The following is a 21,858-nucleotide window of genomic DNA, read 5'->3' on the forward strand; positions in this document are numbered from 1 at the left end:
TTTCTACCTACGTGACTTTACCGAAAGAAGCAGAGAGTATGTTCACGTGATGTATGTTTGTTTGCTGGTGCAGTTATTACTCAACGACATGCGGCCCCCTGGATTTGAACCCAGGATCACAGTGGTGTCAGCTCAGCACTCCAACTTTGAACCACCTAGCCAACTCCCATTACTCTTTTACTTGTGTCTACCTTCAATTCCCACACATACACAATAGCACTTGCATCATCATCAGCTTTGGTGAATCCACTGCTGAATGACGGCCTCCCCAAGTTGCCACCATCTCTCACAATCCTGAGATGTGATAATCCACCTAACCCCTTGCACACTGGCTGATTCCCTCGCTGATTCCTTCGCTCTATCTCTGCTTGCACGTACTCTCGAATCCCCGTTTCATTCCTTGCCTGCCATACCACAAGTATTATTGTTGTTAAACTGCCATCATGCATTCTAGCAATGTGTCCTGGACACGCCCACTTACTTTTAGTCACAGTTTCAATAACAAACTGAATCTCTGCGTTCCTCATTCTGTCTCTCGATGTAATTCAAAGGCATCCATGTCCCTCCGTGGTTCTCTGTGAACGTTTCGATTGTTGTCCCACTGCTCTTTTTAATGGCTTGGAACTACTGTACATTACTAATTCATATACTTTGTTGTATTTTGTCTTCCTTTATAATTCACAAGGGTACAATAGGAAAGCACTGTTGAGATACACATGATTTAGATTTGAAGTTTTCGTGACTGCAGGGATCCATACTCTTTGGTTCATTCGGTAAAGTCACGTAGGTATAAAATTCAATAAATGAAATCACAATTCAATTTTAATTTATTATTTAAAAAAAATTATACCTACGTGACTTTACCCAAAAAAACAAAGAGTATACACCTGATTATTATTAAAATAACTTAGGTACATGTGCCTTGGTTTAAGAAAGGCGCCTTCAAAGTATGCACGTGTTGATTGTTTGATTATTGATCATTGGGTTAGTGCGACGTCGTAATCTGGCCGAGTTTTTACGGTGAAAACGAAAACTGAAAAGTGCACAGATAACCATGGAGACAAGGATACTTGGAATTACACTGGCTGGTAACATCGACTGTGGAAAAAAAAAACCTGTTACGTTAAACTCTAACCTTGTTTGGCATGAGCAGAGGGACCCCCTTCTTCAGGAACATCAAGGCAGTGTCAGGGTGACCGCACATGGCGGCAATGTGTATCAGCGTGTTTCCGTCCTGCGACAGGAGAGAATTTTACATTCCATGCTGCGTGGAAACACACAAACAGCAGGTCAAACACAAGAACGCACGCAACTTTAAGGCTGTCAGTATTTCACATTTACAAAGCTGCCATTCCAGAAATGCCTTGGTTATGTAATACAGGCTTGTGCTGGGTCTAAACTACTGCATTATGAAGCTTTTCACAGTGTAAAAAATCAATAAGGTGCAAAGCAGGGCAATGAAGAGTGAGAATGTCAGTACTATTCTTTGGGTCTTTCGGTAATGTCACGTAGATAGGTTCAAAGAAAAGAATAAAAACATAGCAAAAAACTACGTTTCGATCGCTTGTGTTGTGATCGAAACGTCGTAGTTTTTTTGTTTGTTATTTTTTTGTTATTTTCTTTGAACCTATCTACGTGACTTTACCGAAAGACACAAAGAATATGAATTCCTGCAGTTACGAAAGCTATAAGTCAAAATGTCAGTAATGTTGAAAAAGTGGTGGCAAGTTGGCTGCCTTTGTGGAATGTTTAATTTGGCAAGATTTTGGTATCATTATTTGCCTAAACCGTCGCGGGTTTTTTTGTGTGTGTGTGTGGATGCGTTTGATTTAATTCGTTATGTTTTGGTTAACATCCTATTCACTGAGTTGTACCCGACGCAGCAGTTAACAATATTAAACTTGTACATCGACACGTGTTGCACAGTTCTGGTAAGAACAGTCCTCTAGCTACACACTTAAACATTCCACAACTGTCTAGTTTTGGTTTCCAAATATTAGTATAGCATCTGTAAGGTATATCATATTACTGGTTGTTAAATTAGATGACAGGAAAATTACTCAGTGGCAAAACAGACACGATATTGCAAAAGTAGGTGTGTTGTATAAAATCGTACGACTAAGCTGTTGTAATGTTTAGGCCCGAAACTGTGCCCTGTATTGGCAAAATGAACATAGCATCAATTTTTTTTTGCTTCCAGCCGAGAGTGTGGGCCCTCTAATATGATCTGGCAGTAAAGTGATGTGGCTGAAAAGGCAACCGAATTCCTATCGTAGTCATCCTCACCATAGATCGAGCACCGCTGACACTGGTTTGTAATGTATACAGGCAGATGTAAACACAATGCATTCTTGGTTATTATTATTACTATGACTGTTGACCCAGGAGAGCCTCGCTGAGTCGCAATAATCTTTTTTTCAGGAGGGCCCTGCCACAGACAGCTGTGTGCAATCCCAATTAAGTTAAGTGCAAATAATTTTCTTTTAGCACTGGGGGCGATTGGCCAACGCATTGTGTTGTTTGCTTTTCTGGAAGGACGACGCAGAAAGCCCATGCAGGACAGGGGGGGGGGGAGATACAAACACCACAATCGAACCGAGGGTCATCGTGCTGTGAGGAACAAGTGTTACCACTGGGCCACCATACATGTGTACTGCATGCGTGTGGATATTTATGTGCAGGACGCATGTACCGTACCAGTGTCGGATTAAATGGGGTGATCGGGGCAATTCCCCTCCACCCCCCAAACCCCTTGAGACCCTGAAGAAATTGTTATTTTATTGATCTTTTGCAGAGTAAATACATTTCATTTTTATTATCATGATTAATGTAGCTCCCCGTTTGAAAAGCTTGAAAAGACCGTGGCATACCCTCCTACCACCTCTGGTACATCCAGTACCTTGCTGTGTGCACCCTGGTACATATTATTCTTAATATTGTTATTCCCCTGCACGATCTATCCAACGCCGCGCTATGCAGGTCCCTTGCAATTAACTGTTGTAGAAAACGACCAATGGGCTCAGCAATTATTATTGATAAGGGCAACTTGGAGCTTTAAGTGTTTTCCTCTATCATGCTCGAGGAAAAGGTGAGCTTGCCCTGATGCTACTCGATGTAAAAGCGCCAGAGGAAACAGCCACTGAGTGTTTTGATATTAATCACCCTGCCGTTGCTGCTGTTTGCTGCTGCTGCTGCTCCTGCACAATGAGATTAATCGGCCTCACTTTTCCACTCTCTGTCTCCAGGAGTCGATGACACCAACTGACCACCAAGGTGCATATTTGGTTGTCAGTTGCTTTGCAGTTGAATGGGTGGCTTCTAACCGACTGAGAGAAGGCCAGGATTATACTATTATACTATATTTCTACACACACACCGAGTGCATAGGAAGCTAAAGTAAATACTTAAAATCGTGCTGCCTTAATGCCATGCCGAATTAAATTGGCTTTAATGTAAATTGTTACTTTGGAGTTACTTGTGCCTGAAAATGTGTACCTGCTCAAAAGTGTGTGGTGTGGTGCTCACATTCGTTGGTGGAAATTCCACATTCCTACAGCGGTGACCAGTCTCTGTATGATAACTACTCTTAGCTTGCCACTACATAATAACGATAACAGTTTTCAACAACTCCCAATGGAGAATCTACAACCAGGAGATTAAGTCACTCCTGATTGCACATGTGGATTGGAGGACACAATGCAGGTAAACGACATCAATGGGCTTGGGCAGGACGCGTCACGTCTAGAAGGGCTGATGGCCGATGGTCAAGGATAATGACGGAGTGGCAGCCAAGGATTGGGACGCATCCGGGAATCCTTCTACTGCAGAGATGGAGCGCTGCTGCACTCTGGTCGTGTGCAAGTGCTCGGCATAGCGGTACGAACCCGGAGACCAGAGTTCGATTCCCGCTCACGGCCAACACCAGTGACAAATATCTGAACCAGTCCTGGGCCTCACCTCGGTCGACTCGGCCTCAAATGAGTACCTGGTGCAGTGTGTAAACATCGTCACTGGGGAGACAAAGGCGGTCGGGCATGATGGTTGCCACTCACCCCCTCGTGTGCCGTTTCGGCCTTTATAGGTGCTCGCTAACAGCACCTGCTCCAACAGTATATTAAGGCTATACGGTGGATCTTTGTCTTTGTTATCATCGCAGGTTCGTGAGAGATGGCAGTGGCCTGTAAAGCCATTCATCCAGCAGTGGATTGGCCATGGCTGGTAATGAATTATGGCTGCGACTGATATACTGCAACAATGTTGTATGTGTGTGTGTAATTAGCATCTTTTGTTTTACGTGTGTGTGTTCCCAAATCCAGCCAGCGTCTGGAAAGCGAGAGTACAAATTGTCCACTGTGCTTTGTTCTGCGCAAGTCCGTTAACAGTCGTGAGTTTACAGAAGCTGCCAGAAATTATGCAAAAACCTACGAACATCGCAGCATGTGGCGAAGTCACTGCTGGGGGAGCACAGAGCTTTTAAACCCTTATCAGTACCCTACCTTATTACAGACCAATTCAGACCGTATTGGTCACCCCGTGGTCCTTATAAATCTCAACGTTCATCCTACAAAGTCCCATCACAAAGGAGGAACACAAACAAATAGACAAAAAATGTGTTTTGCCCGTACTGAAACGGGCAAAACACTGGCAGCTTCTGTAAACTCACGACTGTTAACGGACTTGCGCAGAACAAAGCACAGTGGACAATTTGTACTCTCGCTTTCCAGACGCTGGCTGGATTTGGGAACACACACACGTAAAACAAAAGATGCTAATTACACACACACATACAACATTGTTGCAGTATATCAGTCGCAGAAATTATGCAAAAACCTACGAACATCGCAGCATGTGGCGAAGTCACTGCTGGGGGAGCACAGAGCTTTTAAACCCTTATCAGTACCCTACCTTATTACAGACCAATTCAGACCGTATTGGTCACCCCGTGGTCCTTATAAATCTCAACGTTCATCCTACAAAGTCCCATCACAAAGGAGGAACACAAACAAATAGACAAAAAATGTGTTTTGCCCGTACTGAAACGGCTGCACGCCGTATGGACCTGAAATAACTCTATTTCCCTGTACAAGAATACGGGTAAACCGTATGGGTTGACACGGTATGCGAGCACATCAACTCCGTTTTTGGATCATTCTTGTCCCACTAGAAATTATGGGGGCGCAAAACATTCCACAGCCCTGGTCACCGTTGTCCAAAGGGGTCGCCATGCGAGCATTTGAAACAAACAACAAGAAAAAAAAGCCGCTCCTCTCTCTCTACTGAACGGTCACGATCCACAGAAACAGATTCATTATAAGGAACTTCGCAATCTCTTCTGTTGCCCCGAAGTATTTTTTTTGGTGAGGTAGCCGAACGGACCACAATGCAATGCGCTGCTTCTACCAAACTGACAAGTTGTAACTCGCATGTGGAAATTAAGGTGTGGATTTCAAATCGTGGTTTGGAGTTCACTCGGAAGATCGTCTCTTCGGGCCAGTACAATAATTGTCACATTGCAGCTATGGTTTATTTATCGATAGACTGGCCCCTGTGATAGTTAATGTGTAATTTCCACTGCAGAGTGGAGGCAATGCAAGTTGCGCTGTATTCGTGCCCGTACCTTGGTTCTTGCGAACACGTTCGATTTGAACTTTTCGGTGAGAATGTCCACAACCGTCGTGTGGCCTCGCTCTGCCGCGATGTGCAGCGGAGACCTGTCGCACTGGAACAACAGCAAGATGAATCACGTTTTGGCGTGGATCAGGGGCGGAGCCAGGATTTTGACTTTGGGGGTAGGGGGGCTGACTTCAATATTCTGAGATATCCAGTGTTCATGTTTTCCAATGGGCGCCACAAATGTATAAAAAAAATTTTATTGGATTTGAACGCGGAGTTTATTAATAGGTTGGATCCGCTGATGTGGCTGATAAGTTCGATAAGTTCGAAAGGCTGCCGCTCAAGCAGCCTGCAGGGCAGCACAAGGTGGCAGCCTGCAGGGCAGCACACAAGGTGGCAGCCTGCAGGGCAGCACACGAGGTGGCAGCCTGCAGGGCAGCACACAAGGTGGCAGCCTGCAGGGCAGCACAAGGTGGCAGCCTGCAGGGCAGCACACAAGGTGGCAGCACGAGGTGGCAGCCTGCAGGGCAGCACACAAGGTGGCAGCCTGCAGGGCAGCACACAAGGTGGCAGCCTGCAGGGCAGCACGAGGTGGCAGCCTGCAGCATTTTGCAGCAGACAGATATCCGGTTATCCCGATTACCGACTTTCCCAAAATTTCAAGGGGGGCTGAGCCCCCACCAGCTCCCCCTGTGGCTCCACCCCTGGAGTGGATTGAATAACACTCTCCAACATGTGCCTCTCCTCCAACAAATTTATTTGGCGGTGCAGAAACCGACAGGTAGTTGTTAAGCAAAATGCGTGAGCACGTTTGTAAATAGTCCCATTTTCTCTGGTTTGGGTCTTCAAGATTTGGAAAACCCTTTGAGCACTTTGGCCGGTTTCCAACAAGGATTGAATAAAATTCCCTAATAGCAACACGACTTAAGACTAAAGTTTTGCTCATATTGGATCATCGTCACCCCACTGCACACACGGACAGAGCAAATGCGTGGACACCTTCCACCTCATTGGGAAAGCGTTAAAAACAGACTTCTCGTTTGTGAATGCATGCACGTGCATGTGTGTGGGTGGAGAGCGGTAGTGTAGCGGTTAGCACGCTGCGCTACGAACTCGGCGACCCGAGTACAATTCCTGTCTCACGACCAACACCAGTGACGATTATCTAAACCGGTCCTGGGCCTCCCCTAGGTCGACTCAGCCTCAAATGAGTACCTGGTGTTGTGTGTAAAAACATCGCCACTGGGGAGACAACGGCGGCCAGGCATGGCGCTGGCCACCCACCCCCTCGTGTGCGTGTCGGCCTTCAGAGGTGCTCGCTAACAGCACTTGCCCCAACAGTCGGTTGAGGCTATACAGGGGATCTTTGTACGTGTATTTGTGGTGAAGCCGTGAAGCAATGGTCTGCTTTCAATGGTCCAAAACCGAATTAAAAAAATTGCTTCTTAGCTCAGTGGGTCTTGCCAGCTGAAATAAGGTCTTTCTGTCTGTCTATTGCTACAACCCCGTGGTACGGGCTTGATTCCCTTCCATGAAAAACAAGGGTAACCGACCTTCGCGAAGTCACCTCAGCCTCAAATGGTTCGTGCACTATGTAAATATCAACACTGGGGGTGCGGTGTGACTAGCCAGCCGTAATAGGAGCTTGCTAACACTGCTTGTCCCGAAGGTGTACAGGGGGGCAAACAGGGCATCCTTGTCCGGGGCCTGCTGTGCGTGGGTGAACCCAGTCAGAAGGGAACCGTTACCTTCACAAGCTAAACACACACTACGGGTACAGTACAACGTCACATGTGTGACCCTCACTCGTCCGCCCTGACCCCATAGCCACCCACACCCAATGCGGCATTTCCTATAAATGTTCACGTATCTGTGCGATGTTGTACTCCACTGTAGCTTTAACAACGACAGCACAAGGGTGCAAGTGATTGTTCCATGTAACCTGAGCATACATCTTCAGAGGATTGCAGAAGTCCATGAAGACAAAGATCCCCCGTGTGGCCTTAACAGACTGTTGGGGCAAGTGCTGTTAGCGAGCACCTATGAAGGCCGGCACGGCACACGAGGGGGTGAGTGGCAACCATCATGCCCGACCGCCTATGTCTCCCCAGTGACGATGTTTACACACCAGGTACTCATTTGAGACTGAGTCGACCTAGTGGACGCCCAGGACCGGTTCAGAAAATCGTCACCGGTGTGGGCCGTGAGCGGGAATCGAACCCGGGTCGCCGGCTTCATAGCGCAGCGCTGCCCGCTACACCACCGCTACACCACGGCAGCCCACGACACTCGCAGCGCTTGCAAACTCCAGCTGGGCACCAGCGTTGGCAGAGGTCGTGACCTACAATGTCAGCACACCGGTTAACTTAGCCCACGTATCCCTTCTGCGACAAGACTTCGGGTTTTTTTTTACCTATTACAAAAACAAGAGTTGGGGGTGCGTCTTATTATCTGGTCGTCGTGTGTGTGTGTGTGGGGGGGGGGGGGGTGTTGTAATTTTATCGACTACCGGGCCAACGTTTTGGGGTATGTCTTACTTTGTGGAGCGTGTTATGACATGGGGAATACGGAACCACGTTTTGGGGAGTCGTGATCTTCCTTTGAACGGATTGCACTCTGTCATAGGAATGTGGAATTGCTAATGCTGGTTCAGTACTGCCAATGAAATGAACGCGACCCCATTGCCCGTTTCAGTAAAGCCCTGAACAATGACTCGACATTCCGAATAATTTTCTTCATATGGTCACAACTATTATTTGAATGTTAAACTCAAAGCCTTACAATTCTGGCAACTGCCCGATGATGCTGATTGTAACTGCCAGCAAAACGTCGACACCAAATGTTCAGTGCTGTGGATTGCTCTCCAACTCACCGGTGCGCTGCAGCAGTAATACAATTGTCACGTTTGTTCACGTGACAACTTCATTCATCGTCTGCGTTGGGTGGAGGAGGGCGTACGGCGCGCGTTTTACTCACGCGACCTGACCCAAAAATCAACTGCGAATCACATTGGGTCGCGAAAGCCCGTGCGCCCGCGTTGAATCCAAAACCTTCTGCGAAGACGTTCTCTGTCCTCACCACTGCCACCCCTCACCCTCACCTCACCACCTACCCCGACTCCTCTTCCACCCCGGCTCCCACTCTCCCCGTCCCCCTCCTCCACACCACCGCACTCCCGCTCCCCCCTTGCTGTCACGCTGCTTTGCACGCACGGTTAATCCCCGGGCATCCAACCAAGCGCACAGTTTGTGTTGTTATTTTATTTTTTTAAAAACAACTCACGTCTGCTTTTTGGACCTAGATATACTGTACTGCTGTGGTCCTTCCCGCATGCCAGAGTGTCTGTGTCAGTGGCACAAGTAGGGGCCACAGGTGGCGCATCGGCCAGTCATCTCAGTCAGTTGACCCGTGACCTCCATGCCGGCGGGCGTTCGACACTTCACGTGGCCTCGACGTGCACCTAGCCTGGCACAAGCACCGTCGTGACGTCACGGCCACTTAGTGGCGGATGGCGGTTGTTGTTGTTCTTGTTCTTGTTGGGGAGCGTTTGCGCAGTGGTTGGCGCATCGCGCTGCGAACCCCGCGAATTGGATTCCTGCTCATAATCGAAAGCAGTGGCGAAATTTTGACCAGTCCTGGGCCTCCCCTTAGGTCGACTCAGCCATAAATGGGTATCTGGTGCGATGTGTAAAGATCAGCGGTGGGGTGACAAAGGTGGCCAGGTGTCGTATTAGCCACCCTGGGGCGCCGGGGTGGAGAGTGGTAACACAGCGTGCTACAAACCTGGCGACCTGAGTTGGATTCCCGCGCACGGATAACATCAACGGCGATTATCTGAACCGAACGTGAACAGCGACGTGGTAACATTGCCAAGGGTAAACTCGGCAAAAATCGTCCATTTTGGTGTTTCAGCATTCGTGCCAATTTTGCCGAGAGCCAAACGTAGTTGACCTTACAGACTTCCGCCAAGGGAATGTGAAATCCATGGCCGGTCCAATACTCGCCAACAGGGATGAGTCCTGCCGCTCGCTTGTTTGAGAGAGAAAGGCACTCTGACTTTTGCTGGCTTCGCGTAGAGAACATTGAACGCATTTTGTCTTCAAAGACAAAATTACAGGTTGCTGGACCGTGCATATTAGCAACAATTTGTAATGTGAATATGCCCTGAGTCTCGCCGAGTTTGGCTCAGCCCAAAACAAGTGAGAGTGCAGTGAGTATTGGTAACCTATCACGGAGCATGAACTCAACATTTGGCGTCTTGCAAAATAGGTGCTCGCTAACAATACACGTGCTAATGATATATAAGTGTTAATTGGTCATGTATACTGCATGACTATAAAGAGATTAATTATTGCTTTAGAATTTAAACCTAATGAACGACAATTGGGAAATTCTGTATTAATTTTAGACGAAGGTCAGCCAGAGGGGGCCCTCAGAGTGGCCTCTTCGTGGCTAAGTGGACTAATGGGATACTCTCGCTGAGAACACACGGTGAAGTGGAATAATATCCCGTGCAATGAGCATGCAATAAGCCAAACTCTCTGCAATATCTTAAACATGCGCACGTTGGATAAAGATGCGGCCATGAAATAATTTGTCAACGCCACTGTTGGTGAGGGTTATACCAAATAAATGGAACTAAATGGAACTAATGGAACTACTAGAGGGAGTTCTATAGAGCCTCTCTTGGAGAGTACTTTGGTCTACTCTTCCACACTGGCCAGACGTCTTGGAAGAGATCGGAGTGCCCCAAGCTTGTCTCCACCACACGCGTGGCCTGGCATGGACTATGAGGTGTAGATGGCTTACCTTGTCCACAATGTTGGGGTTGGCTTTAACTTGGTGGAAAAACTTGAGCAAGACCTCATCACCTTCCCCGGCGGCTATGTGCAAAGGAGTCTGGCCTTCACCCTACAGAACGCACGTTACAATACACAACGAGGTTGAATATCAGAATCAGAATCTTTATTTAGACTGGAAGATTCCGTTGAGCCATGAAGCTCTTTTTTCACAGATGCTCAGTAGAATAGTATTACAAGGTAAAGGTGCAGGCCTGCAATGCCTTGCCTGTGCCACTGCTGATGGACGAATCTCCACTAGCGGGAGCTCTGGAGAGGCCCTCCAGGAGTGTATTTTGGCGCCCTCTTCCACGCTGGAAGAGGGCGGAGTGCCCACACTTTGCCCCACCCCAAGCGACCTACTGGTCGACAACCTGTGGTGAACCTATTTACACTGCTGAGTGAGTAGAGGTGGGGGATTTAAGAAAAGTTCCCAGTGTATAAACTGCCACTCAGGGAGATCAAACGGGCAGCCTTTGGATTACAGCTGCTGTCTGCTGCGCCGTGGCAACAACCCCAGTGTGTTTCGTGCCGAAAATTAAACGTGTTTCTAAAGCTCGCGTAGTTGTAGAAATGGCATGGAAAGTAAAGCGCGAAATAAATCTGTGGCGACGTCGCTGATTTGTAACAACCTTGGCTCATGCATAATTTAACCTTATAATAAAATCATACTGACTGATGGACACAGTGCGTCGGCGGAGTATTACTGGCTGTAATACATTCACTGAGATTGGTGGGAGACTTGCAGAGGCTTTGCAATAGTGTTGCCTCCCCTATAATTTCTCATTTTTAATTTCGTGGGGTATCCGTAATTGGCTCGCCCTGCGTATCGATGGTGGAGTGAGCGGACGTCCAACCGAGAGGCGGAGTGGTGAAATGAGCTCGTGTGGTGACGCCCCTTGGAATGCTGCATCGCGGCGCCGTGAGGAAGGGTGACGGATTGGGAAGACATTCATCCAGCAGTGGATCGATCATGGCTGATGACAATGATGATGACATCTTAACAAGAACGTGCACTTTTGCACAACTTTAGTCGACACGATTTTAGCACATGGAGAGGCACATGTCCTAAAATGTGTCAAACAGCAGCTGATGACTGTGGCTGTTTGATGTGTAATGAAGAAGGCCCATCGCTCGATGTAGAGACTCGTTCCAGCCACAATAACGAATATTTCCACACCTGGTTCACAATCATTTCACCATGGGGCTGTTCTAACTTTATCTTCGTTAGAAGATTTGTTTTTTTTAATATATTGCTGCGCATCATAACTGTGAATTGGGGAGGAAACCCTAATCATTATGTAATATAAATTATGTGCCAATGACCTACATTCTGAACATCTATGTTGGCTCCAGATTCTATGAGGAGTCTTGCCAGTTCCAGATCCTTTTTCTTGGAAGCCAAATGCAAAGCAGTGTCCCCATTGTCCTGCCAACAAAAAAAGAAGGTACAAGCACGGATGTAAATACTTAACAATACCTGGACACACAAATATATACGACGCGGCCCTCACCAGGACAAGCGGACTGAGAAACGAAAGGAACGAACAAATATATTCGGTAAAGGTGCAGCGCTGCAATTTATCAGCAGGCCACCAATCTAAGTGGCCTTTGGGCTATTCTCCCACACTGGCGAGACAACTTGGAAGGTGGAAGTAACCCACCACAGATGACCTGCCCATGTTAACTGTGGTGAATTCTTGATTTAAAGCTTTCGTGACCGTAGAAGGGAAAATCAGGTGGTTTTCACACCTGATGATGATTGCTTGTGTTGCAGTCGAAACGTCGTGAGAATTTTATTGTTTTATATTTTTATTATTTTATTGTTTCCCTTCTACGTGACTTTACCGAAAGATCCAAGAATATGTGGTGAATTCATTAAAATATATAAAAAAAGAAATACTTTTAAACAATTTGTTATTTTACCAGGTAGGGCCCACTGAGCTATATAAACCTTATGGCGGGAGCCCGGGGGTTACCATAGCTACCCCGGGGGTTACCATAGCACCCCGGGGGTTACCATAGCACCCCGGGAGTTACCACAGCACCCCGGGGGTTACCATAGCTACCCCGGCTCTCGCATAATGTCCCTGATGCAGTAATTTTTAGTCTGTTGATGAGTCGGCGATGCGGAAATCGACTCATCTCGACGAGCTGTTACACGATGCACTATTCAAAGTTGAATATTTCGATAACGGATTCTTTTATGCTAATGTTTGGCGTTTTGACATCACGGAGTAGCACTGATGTCAGATTTATTTGGTACCCCAGTCGCGGAGTTAAGTACACCCCTGGAAAAAAATAGTGTCCCAGAAATAAAATATTTAATTTCCTCGGCCATTTTGTATTATTTGTTACCCCGGGGTACCACCATAAGGATCATATAGCTCGTTTTTAGAAGCGACCTGGCCACAAACGATAACCCAACGAAGTGCCTTATCATGTGGAAATGTATTGCAGCCAAATAATCGAAAAGCATGTTTCTAAACGTTGCGGGAAAAACCGGAGGACCCGGAGAAAAATCCACGCGACCACGGTGAGAACACGCAAACTCCAAATAAACAGGCATCGTCAGGGTCGAGATCGAACCCACGACCTCCTGTGTACCAGGCCATCGTGGCGCCTCCGTTCTTCTGGGGTGCGGGGGCTGCAATTACCGTCCTGTGAGCGTGGAGCTGCAGCTCGGCCCCCGTCGAGAGGAGCTCCCTGCACACGGCCACGTTGCCGGCCTCGATCGCGGGAAACAGCGCGAGCGAGCCGTCCTGCGGGGAACACACGCACGGGGGGCCTCGTGACGACACACGCACGGGGGGGCCTCGTGACGACACACGCACGGGGGGCCTCGTGACGACACACGCACGGGGGGGCCACGTGACGACACACGCACGGGGGGCCTCGTGACGACACACGCACTGGGGGGCCTCGTGACGACACACGCACGGGGGGGCCTCGTGACGACACACGCACGGGGGGCCTCGTGACGACACACGCACGGGGGGGCCTCGTGACGACACACGCACGGGGGGCCTCGTGACGACACACGCACTGGGGGGCCTCGTGACGACACACGCACGGGGGGCCTCGTGACGACACACGCACTGGGGGGCCTCGTGACGACACACGCACGGGGGGCCTCGTGACGACACACGCACTGGGGGGCCTCGTGACGACACACGCACGGGGGGCCACGTGACGACACACGCACTGGGGGGCCTCGTGACGACACACGCACTGGGGGCCTCGTGACGACACACGCACTGGGGGGCTCGTGACGACACACGCACGGGGGGGCTCGTGACGACACACGCACTGGGGGGCCTCGTGACGACACACGCACTGGGGGGCCTCGTGACGACACACGCACTGGGGGGCCTCGTGACGACACACGCACTGGGGGGCCTCGTGACGACACACGCACTGGGGGGCCTCGTGACGACACACGCACGGGGGGGCCTCGTGACGACACACGCACTGGGGGCCTCGTGACGACACACGCACTGGGGGGCCTCGTGACGACACACGCACTGGGGGGCCTCGTGACGACACACGCACTGGGGGGCCTCGTGACGACACACGCACTGGGGGGCCTCGTGACGACACACGCACGGGGGGGCCTCGTGACGACACACGCACTGGGGGGCCTCGTGACGACACACGCACTGGGGGGCCTCGTGACGACACACGCACTGGGGGGCCTCGTGACGACACACGCACGGGGGGGCCTCGTGACGACACACGCACTGGGGGGCCTCGTGACGACACACGCACTGGGGGGCCTCGTGACGACCCACGCACTGGGGGGCCTCGTGACGACACACGCACTGGGGGGCCTCGTGACGACACACGCACTGGGGGGCCTCGTGACGACACACGCACTGGGGGGCCTCGTGACGACACACGCACTGGGGGGCCTCGTGACGAGCGCGCCGTCCGCCTTCGTTTGCCGCCGCATCCATAGGCGCCGAGCTAGGAATCGGAGCGCCGACGTGGTGAGATGTTAGCTACCTCGCCTGGTATGCAGGGAGGTCATTGGGTTTGATCCCGACCCTGACGCCTGTTGTATATTTGGAGTGTGCGGCTCTCACTCCCCGTCGCCGAGTGGGTATTTTTTCGTCCGGGTCCTCCGGTTTTTTGCCTCCATATTTAGCAACATGCATTCGAAGTATTTGGCTGCAATACATTTCGATTTGATAAACGACTTCATTGAGCTTTCTTTTGTGGCCAGGTCGCTTCTGAAAAAGAGCTATATAGCTCAGTGGGCCTTACCTGGTAAAATAATTGGTGTCGGTTTAGTTTCGAAGCAGACGCATTCTACAAAGCACCTATGACGACCGGCAAGGCACACTAGGGGGTCCGTGGCCAACACCACGCCTGGCCACCTTTGTCTCTCCACTTATGAGAGGCCCGCTGACATCAGTTATGAGCGAGAATCTACTTCGGGGCGCTGGGTTCATAGCGCAGTGCACGAACCATAGCACTACAGCTCCCCAATACCGCCGTGAAGTGATGGAACGCAACTCATCTGAGAGGACCACCTCCAAGGAGGAGATGGAGTGATGAAATCATCTCGTGTGTAGGTGCAAGGTGCACTATTTCATCGCAAGGTCGTGAGAGATGTCAGCAGCTTGAGGATGCCTTCATCCAGCAGTGAATTAATCATGGCTGAGAATTATGATGACGATGATGACATCTGCACGCTGTGTTAAGTTTTGTTGTACCTTGTCTGGAACGAAGCGGGCATCCTTGCCGGACGCTTTCAGCAGAAGCAGCACCGTGCTCAGGGCACCGGTCGGACGTGCGGCTGCCACGTGCAGTGGCAGCTGCTCCTTCGGCTGAGGCAGTAGCAGAGGCACGCAGAGAAGAGGCCACATTCATGAGCACATACTTATCATCATCAGAATAATAATTTAACACATTATACACTTTAGTAGGCACCGTTACCGGAGTCCGTCCCCCCTCCCCACTCCAACCCCACGCCCACACCACAAGTTTACTTTTGAGTAGATTTCAAGAATCTCATATTTTTGGATTGTTAAGCCTTTGTGTGGTTTTGATTCCAAAGGCCTAACATATGCTTTATAGATGTGATATTGTTGATATTATTACTGTATTATTACGTCACTATATAGGCTGAATTTGTATACATATGTAAGTATTCAACCGACAAGAGAAAAGTGGAATTTCATCACTTGCACGTAGCCACCCATTGCAATGAGCACCACCAAATTCTGATTAGAGATTTGACCTAATTAGACTTTTTGAGCAAATGTATTTAAGTATGCTGAATCATATAAGCAAGTGAAACATCTATACGGTACATATTGTGCATACAATTAAAATTCAACATATCTGTCAATAACACTGCGATCCTAAAATATACAATAAAAAGTCACTGTTAACGTTTCTAGATAATGGCACATATAAGCCATAGAGACAGAGTTGGTCATTTGAATCGGAGGCTGCACTCAAGAACATGGGGCCTTGTGAGAAATTAATCTAAAAACAATTATGATGGCCAGTTTTTAAATACACAGGGTGGCCCAAAAGTCAGGGTACATAGGGTTATATTTACTTTAATGAATCACACAGGGTAATTTCATTTATTTTAACAAATGTTCAAACTACCTTCCATTAACATTAATGCACGAGTGAATTCTCTTTTCAAATGAATTCAGGATTTTTTGTTTTGTTTTTATTATATTTCATTAGGAGCCCCGGTACAGAGCACAAACCGCGAAGTATGATTGGGGGGGCGGGGGAGGGTGTATACAGAAACTCTGCTGACACAAGTCCCAAACACTGTGCTCCTCCGCTGTTGCCCCACCGAGTGGGGACCACGAACGAGATGTTTGCACTTTCGTGCGGGAAGGGGAAGTGATGGAGGATTTTTTTTTTAAGATTTCCGCTGTAATCTTTGAATGTTCATCAGTTGTGTTTCGTCTCAATTCGTCTTCAATTCATTCGCCGGGTTCTTGGTCGAGTTTTGTAAACGACGGAGTTGAGGTGGCCTCAAAGCAGAAAAAAATGCATCATCAATGATAATAAATCAAATATAAACTTAAATACAAATGTAAATGTTTAAAGCCAGTGTTAAAGTGCGTGAAATTACCCGATGTGCCCTGCCTTTTGCGCCACCCTGTACTGTACCTAATGGCAACTACTTAGCACCAAACAAACCGTTTAACAATTTCACCATACGACTCGATCGTCCCCGTTTAATTGAAAAGTAAAAATAATCAAGCGTCCCTGGGACATCGCATTGTGGGACGGCTTGTTCTCGTGAGAGCACGGCGTCAATCGCCTAGCGGTGCAGTCCTGGGCCCAACCACCATCTCAACAACGGGAGAAGTAACAAGCGCTAAACATCCCCCATCAAGCAGTTGACCGCGACTGATATTCCTAGCGCAGCTCACGTTCAGCCTGTGCCATGTCCGTGTATCTTTGGAAACGGCGTTGGTGCGTAGGAGGCTGCAGTGCGGGGGCTGTCAAGAATTGTAAAATTAATTCTGCTCAGCTTGCAAGAGAGTCGGGCGCAGTGTCCTGGGAAATAAGGGAGGGGGCACTGGCGGAGCCAGTGGGGGGGGGGTGGGGTGGGGTGGCACGTGCCCCCCACAATGACCCTATCGAAATCCCTCATTTAGATCGGATCATTGGCGTTTATTAGTAATAAATCGGCATTTTGCGACCCCCACTGCCACTGTGTAGCATATTATTACGTGCCAGGGACTCTGTGAGATGATAGGACAATAGTCTGAGTCCATAATTGGCAATGAGTAACGGCAAAGCGGTTATAAGTGACTCACAGAATAGTGCGCAGTTGCGTACACAGCACACGACTTCCCTGAAGGCAAACACCTTCAGCGAGCGCGATGCCGATCACACAACGCGGTTCGAATTCGACCCTCGATTGATGGCTGTGCCATCGCCGCACACGCATCGAATAAAAAGCAAGGGACAAGTCCTTATTTACTAACAACTCCTTAATTACTAACAACTGCGATCATTTTTCATTGCTGGAGGGGTTGCCCCCCCTACCTGAAAATCCTGGCTCCGCCATTGGGAGGGGGCCCAATTTCTCTCCGAGCAATAATAACCAAGAGCTCTGGATCTCGCTAATAGAACGAGATGTCCGTCTACAAATATAAATACATAAATCCTTCCCAAGTCTATGTGAGAGGCACAAACTTGATACATGTCAATAATCAGCCTACCTCTTTTTTTTGTTCGTCCCTTAAAACTCACTTGTCCCTTTCTTACCCAAACTCCCCTTCTCCCCTCCCTCCCCCATTACAAACTTCATCCCCCTTCCAAACTTCCCTACCCATTCATCATCACGCTCATCAGTGACCACTCACTGTCACTTCAACCACGCACTGTCACTTTAACCACTCACTGTCACTTTAACCACTCACTGTCACTTTCACCACTCACTGTCACTTTAACCACTGTCACTTTAACCACTCACTGTCACTTTAACCACTCACTGTCACTTTAACCACGCACTGTCACTTTAACCACTCACTGTCACTTTAACCACTCACTGTCACTTTCACCACTCACTGTCACTTTAACCACTGTCACTTTAACCACTCACTGTCACTTTAACCACGCACTGTCACTTTAACCACTCACTGTCACTTTAACCACTCACTGTCACTTTCACCACTCACTGTCACTTTAACCACTGTCACTTTAACCACTCACTGTCACTTTAACCACTCACTGTCACTTTCACCACTCACTGTCACTTTAACCACTGTCACTTTAACCACTCACTGTCACTTTAACCACTCACTGTCACTTTAACCACTCACTGTCACTTTAACCACTCACTGTCACTTTCACCACTCACTGTCACTTTAACCGCTCACTGTCACTTTAACCACTCACTGTCACTTTAACCACTCACTGTCACTTTGACCACTCACTGTCACTTTAACCACTCACTGTCACTTTCACCACTCACTGTCACTTTAACCGCTCACTGTCACTTTAACCACTCACTGTCACTTTCACCACTCACTGTCATTTTAACCACGCACTGTCACTTTAACCACTCACTGTCACTTTAACCACTCATTGTCACTTTGACCACTCACTGTCACTTTAACCACTCACTGTCACTTTAACCACTCACTGTCACTTTGACCACTCACTGTCACTTTAACCACTCACTGTCACTTTCACCATTCACTGTCACTTTAACCACACACTGTCACTTTAACCACTCACTGTCACTTTAACCACTCACTGTCTTTTTCACCACTCACTGTCACTTTAACCACTCACTGCCACTTCAACCACGCACTGTCACTTTAACCAATCACTGTCACTTTAACCACTCACTGTCACTTTCACCACTCACTGTCACTTTCACCACTCATTGTCACTTTAACCACTCACTGTCACTTTAACCACTGTTACTTTAACCACTCACTGTCACTTTAACCACGCACTGTCACTTTAACCACGCACTGTCACTTTAACCACTCACTGTCACTTTAACCACTCACTGTCAATTCAACCATGCACTGTCACTTTAACCACTCACTGTCACTTTAACCACTCACTGTCACTTTCACCACTCACTGTCACTTTCACCACTCACTGTCACTTTAACCACTCACTGTCACTTTCACCACTCACTGTCACTTTAACCACTCACTGTCACTTTAACCACTCACTGTCACTTTAACCACTCACTGTCACTTTAACCACTCACTGTCACTTTAACCACTCACTGTCACTTTAACCACTCACTGTCACTTTAACCACTCACTGTCACTTTAACCACTCATTGTTACTTTAACCACTCACTGTCACTTTAACCACTCACTGTCACTTTAACCACTCATTGTCACTTTAACCACTCACTGTCACTTTAACCACTCATTGTCACTTTAACCCCTCACTGTCAGTTTAACCACGCACTGTCACTTTAACCACTCACTGTCACTTTAACCACTCACTGTCACTTTAACCACTCACTGTCACTTTAACCACTCACTGTCACTTTGACCACTCACTGTCACTTTAACCACTTAATGTCACTTTAACCACTCACTGTCACTTTGACCACTCACTGTCACTTAACCACTCAATGTCACTTTCACCACTCACTGTCACTTTAACTGCTCACTGTCACTTTAACCACTCACTGTCACTTTAATAACTCACTGTTACTTTAACCGCTCACTGTCACTTAACCACTCACTGTCACTTTCACCACTCACTGTCACTTTAACCGCTCACTGTCACTTTAACCACTCACTGTCACTTTAATAACTCACTGTCACTTTCACCACTCACTGTCACTTTAACCACTCACTGTCACTTTAACCGCTCACTGTCACTTAACCACTCACTGTCACTTTCACCACTCACTGTCACTTTAACCACTCACTGTCACTTTAACCACTCACTGTCACTTTAATAACTCACTGTCACTTTCACCACTCACTGTCACTTTAACCACTCACTGTCACTTTAACCACTCACTGTCACTTTAACCACTCACTGTCACTTCAACCACGCACTGTCACTTTAACCACTCACTGTCACTTTAACCACTCACTGTCACTTTAACCACTCACTGTCACTTTAACCACTCACTGTCACTTTAACCACTTACTGTCACTTTAACCACTCACTGTCACTTTAACCACTCACTGTCACTTTAACCACTCACTGTCACTTTGACCACTCACTGTCACTTTGACCACTCACTGTCACTTTAACAACTCACTATCACTTTAACCACTCACTGTCACTTTCACCACTCACTGTCACTTTAACCGCTCACTGTCACTTTAACCACTCACTGTCACTTTAACCACTCATTGTCACTTTCACCACTCACTGTCACTTTAACCGCTCACTGTCACTTTAACCACTCACTGTCACTTTAATAACTCACTGTCACTTTAATAACTCACTGTCACTTTAACCACTCACTGTCACTTTAACCACTGTCACTTTATCCACTCACTGTCACTTTAACCACTCACTGTCACTTTAACCACTCACTATCACTTTAACCACTCACTGTCACTTTCACCACTCACTGTCACTTTAACCACTCACTGTCACTTTAGCCACTCACTGCCACTTTAACCACTGTCATTTTAACCACTCACTGTCACTTTCACCACTCACTGTAACTTTAACCACTCACTGTCACTTTAACCACTCACTGTCACTTTAACCACTCACTGTCACTTTAACAACTCACTGTCACTTTAACCACTCACTGTCACTTTAACCACTGTCACTTTAACCACTCACTGTCACTTTAACCACTCACTGTCACTTTAACCACTCACTGTCACTTTCACCACTCAATGTCACTTTAACCACTCACTGTCACTTTAACCACTCACTGTCACTTTAACCACTCACTGTCACTTTAACCACTCACTGTCACTTTAACCACTCACTGTCACTTTCACCACTCACTGTCACTTTAACCACTGTCACTTTAACCACTCACTTTCACTTTCACCACTCACTGTCACTTTAATCACTGTCACTTTAACCACTCACTGTCTAACCACTCACTGTCACTTTCACCACTCACTGTCACTTTAACCACTCACTGTTACTTTCACCACTGTCACTTTAACCACTCACTTTCACTTTCACCACTCACTGTCACTTTAATCACTGTCACTTTAACCACTCACTGTCACTTTAACCACTCACTGTCACTTTCACAACTCACTGTCACTTTAACCACTCTCTGTTACTTTCACCACTGTCACTTTAACCACTCACTTTCACTTTCCCCACTCACTGTCACTTTAATCACTGTCACTTTAACCACTCACTGTCACTTTAACCACTCACTGTCACTTTAACCACTCATTGTTACTTTAACCACTCACTGTCACTTTAACCACTCACTGTCACTTTAACCACTCATTGTCACTTTAACCACTCACTGTCACTTTAACCACTCATTGTCACTTTAACCCCTCACTGTCACTTTAACCACGCACTGTCACTTTAACCACTCACTGTCACTTTAACCACTCACTGTCACTTTAACCACTCACTGTCACTTTAACCACTCACTGTCACTTTGACCACTCACTGTCACTTTCACCACTCACTGTCACTTTAACCACTCACTGTTACTTTCACCACTGTCACTTTAACCACTCACTTTCACTTTCACCACTCACTGTCACTTTAATCACTGTCACTTTAACCACTCACTGTCACTTTAACCACTCACTGTCACTTTCACAACTCACTGTCACTTTAACCACTCACTGTTACTTTCACCACTGTCACTTTAACCACTCACTTTCACTTTCCCCACTCACTGTCACTTTAATCACTGTCACTTTAACCACTCACTGTCACTTTAACCACTCACTGTCACTTTAACCACTCATTGTTACTT

The 21,858-nt window shown here is 47.6% G+C and overlaps 1 protein-coding gene across 4 annotated transcripts in view; it reads right to left on the bottom strand.

Annotated features, from left to right (window-relative positions):
* LOC116942644 (uncharacterized) overlaps window positions 1–21,858 on the bottom strand; it is a 100,828-nt gene that overhangs the window by 47,101 nt on the left and 31,869 nt on the right. For all 4 annotated transcript variants that reach the window (XM_032954808.2, XM_032954807.2, XM_032954810.2 and 1 more), the window contains 6 exons: window positions 15,170–15,283; window positions 13,109–13,213; window positions 11,782–11,880; window positions 10,423–10,524; window positions 5,618–5,719; window positions 1,136–1,234 (listed from right to left, as the gene is read on the bottom strand). In XM_032954808.2, coding sequence (XP_032810699.1) covers window positions 1,136–1,234; window positions 5,618–5,719; window positions 10,423–10,524; window positions 11,782–11,880; window positions 13,109–13,213; window positions 15,170–15,283 — 621 coding nt within the window. The remainder of the gene's footprint in view (window positions 1–1,135; window positions 1,235–5,617; window positions 5,720–10,422; window positions 10,525–11,781; window positions 11,881–13,108; window positions 13,214–15,169; window positions 15,284–21,858) is intronic.

Source organism: Petromyzon marinus, chromosome 15 (genome assembly GCF_048934315.1).
Source record: "Petromyzon marinus isolate PM22_M1 ecotype Great Lakes invasive population chromosome 15, UKy_Petmar_22M1.pri1.0, whole genome shotgun sequence".
Lineage (NCBI taxonomy): Eukaryota > Metazoa > Chordata > Hyperoartia > Petromyzontiformes > Petromyzontidae > Petromyzon > Petromyzon marinus.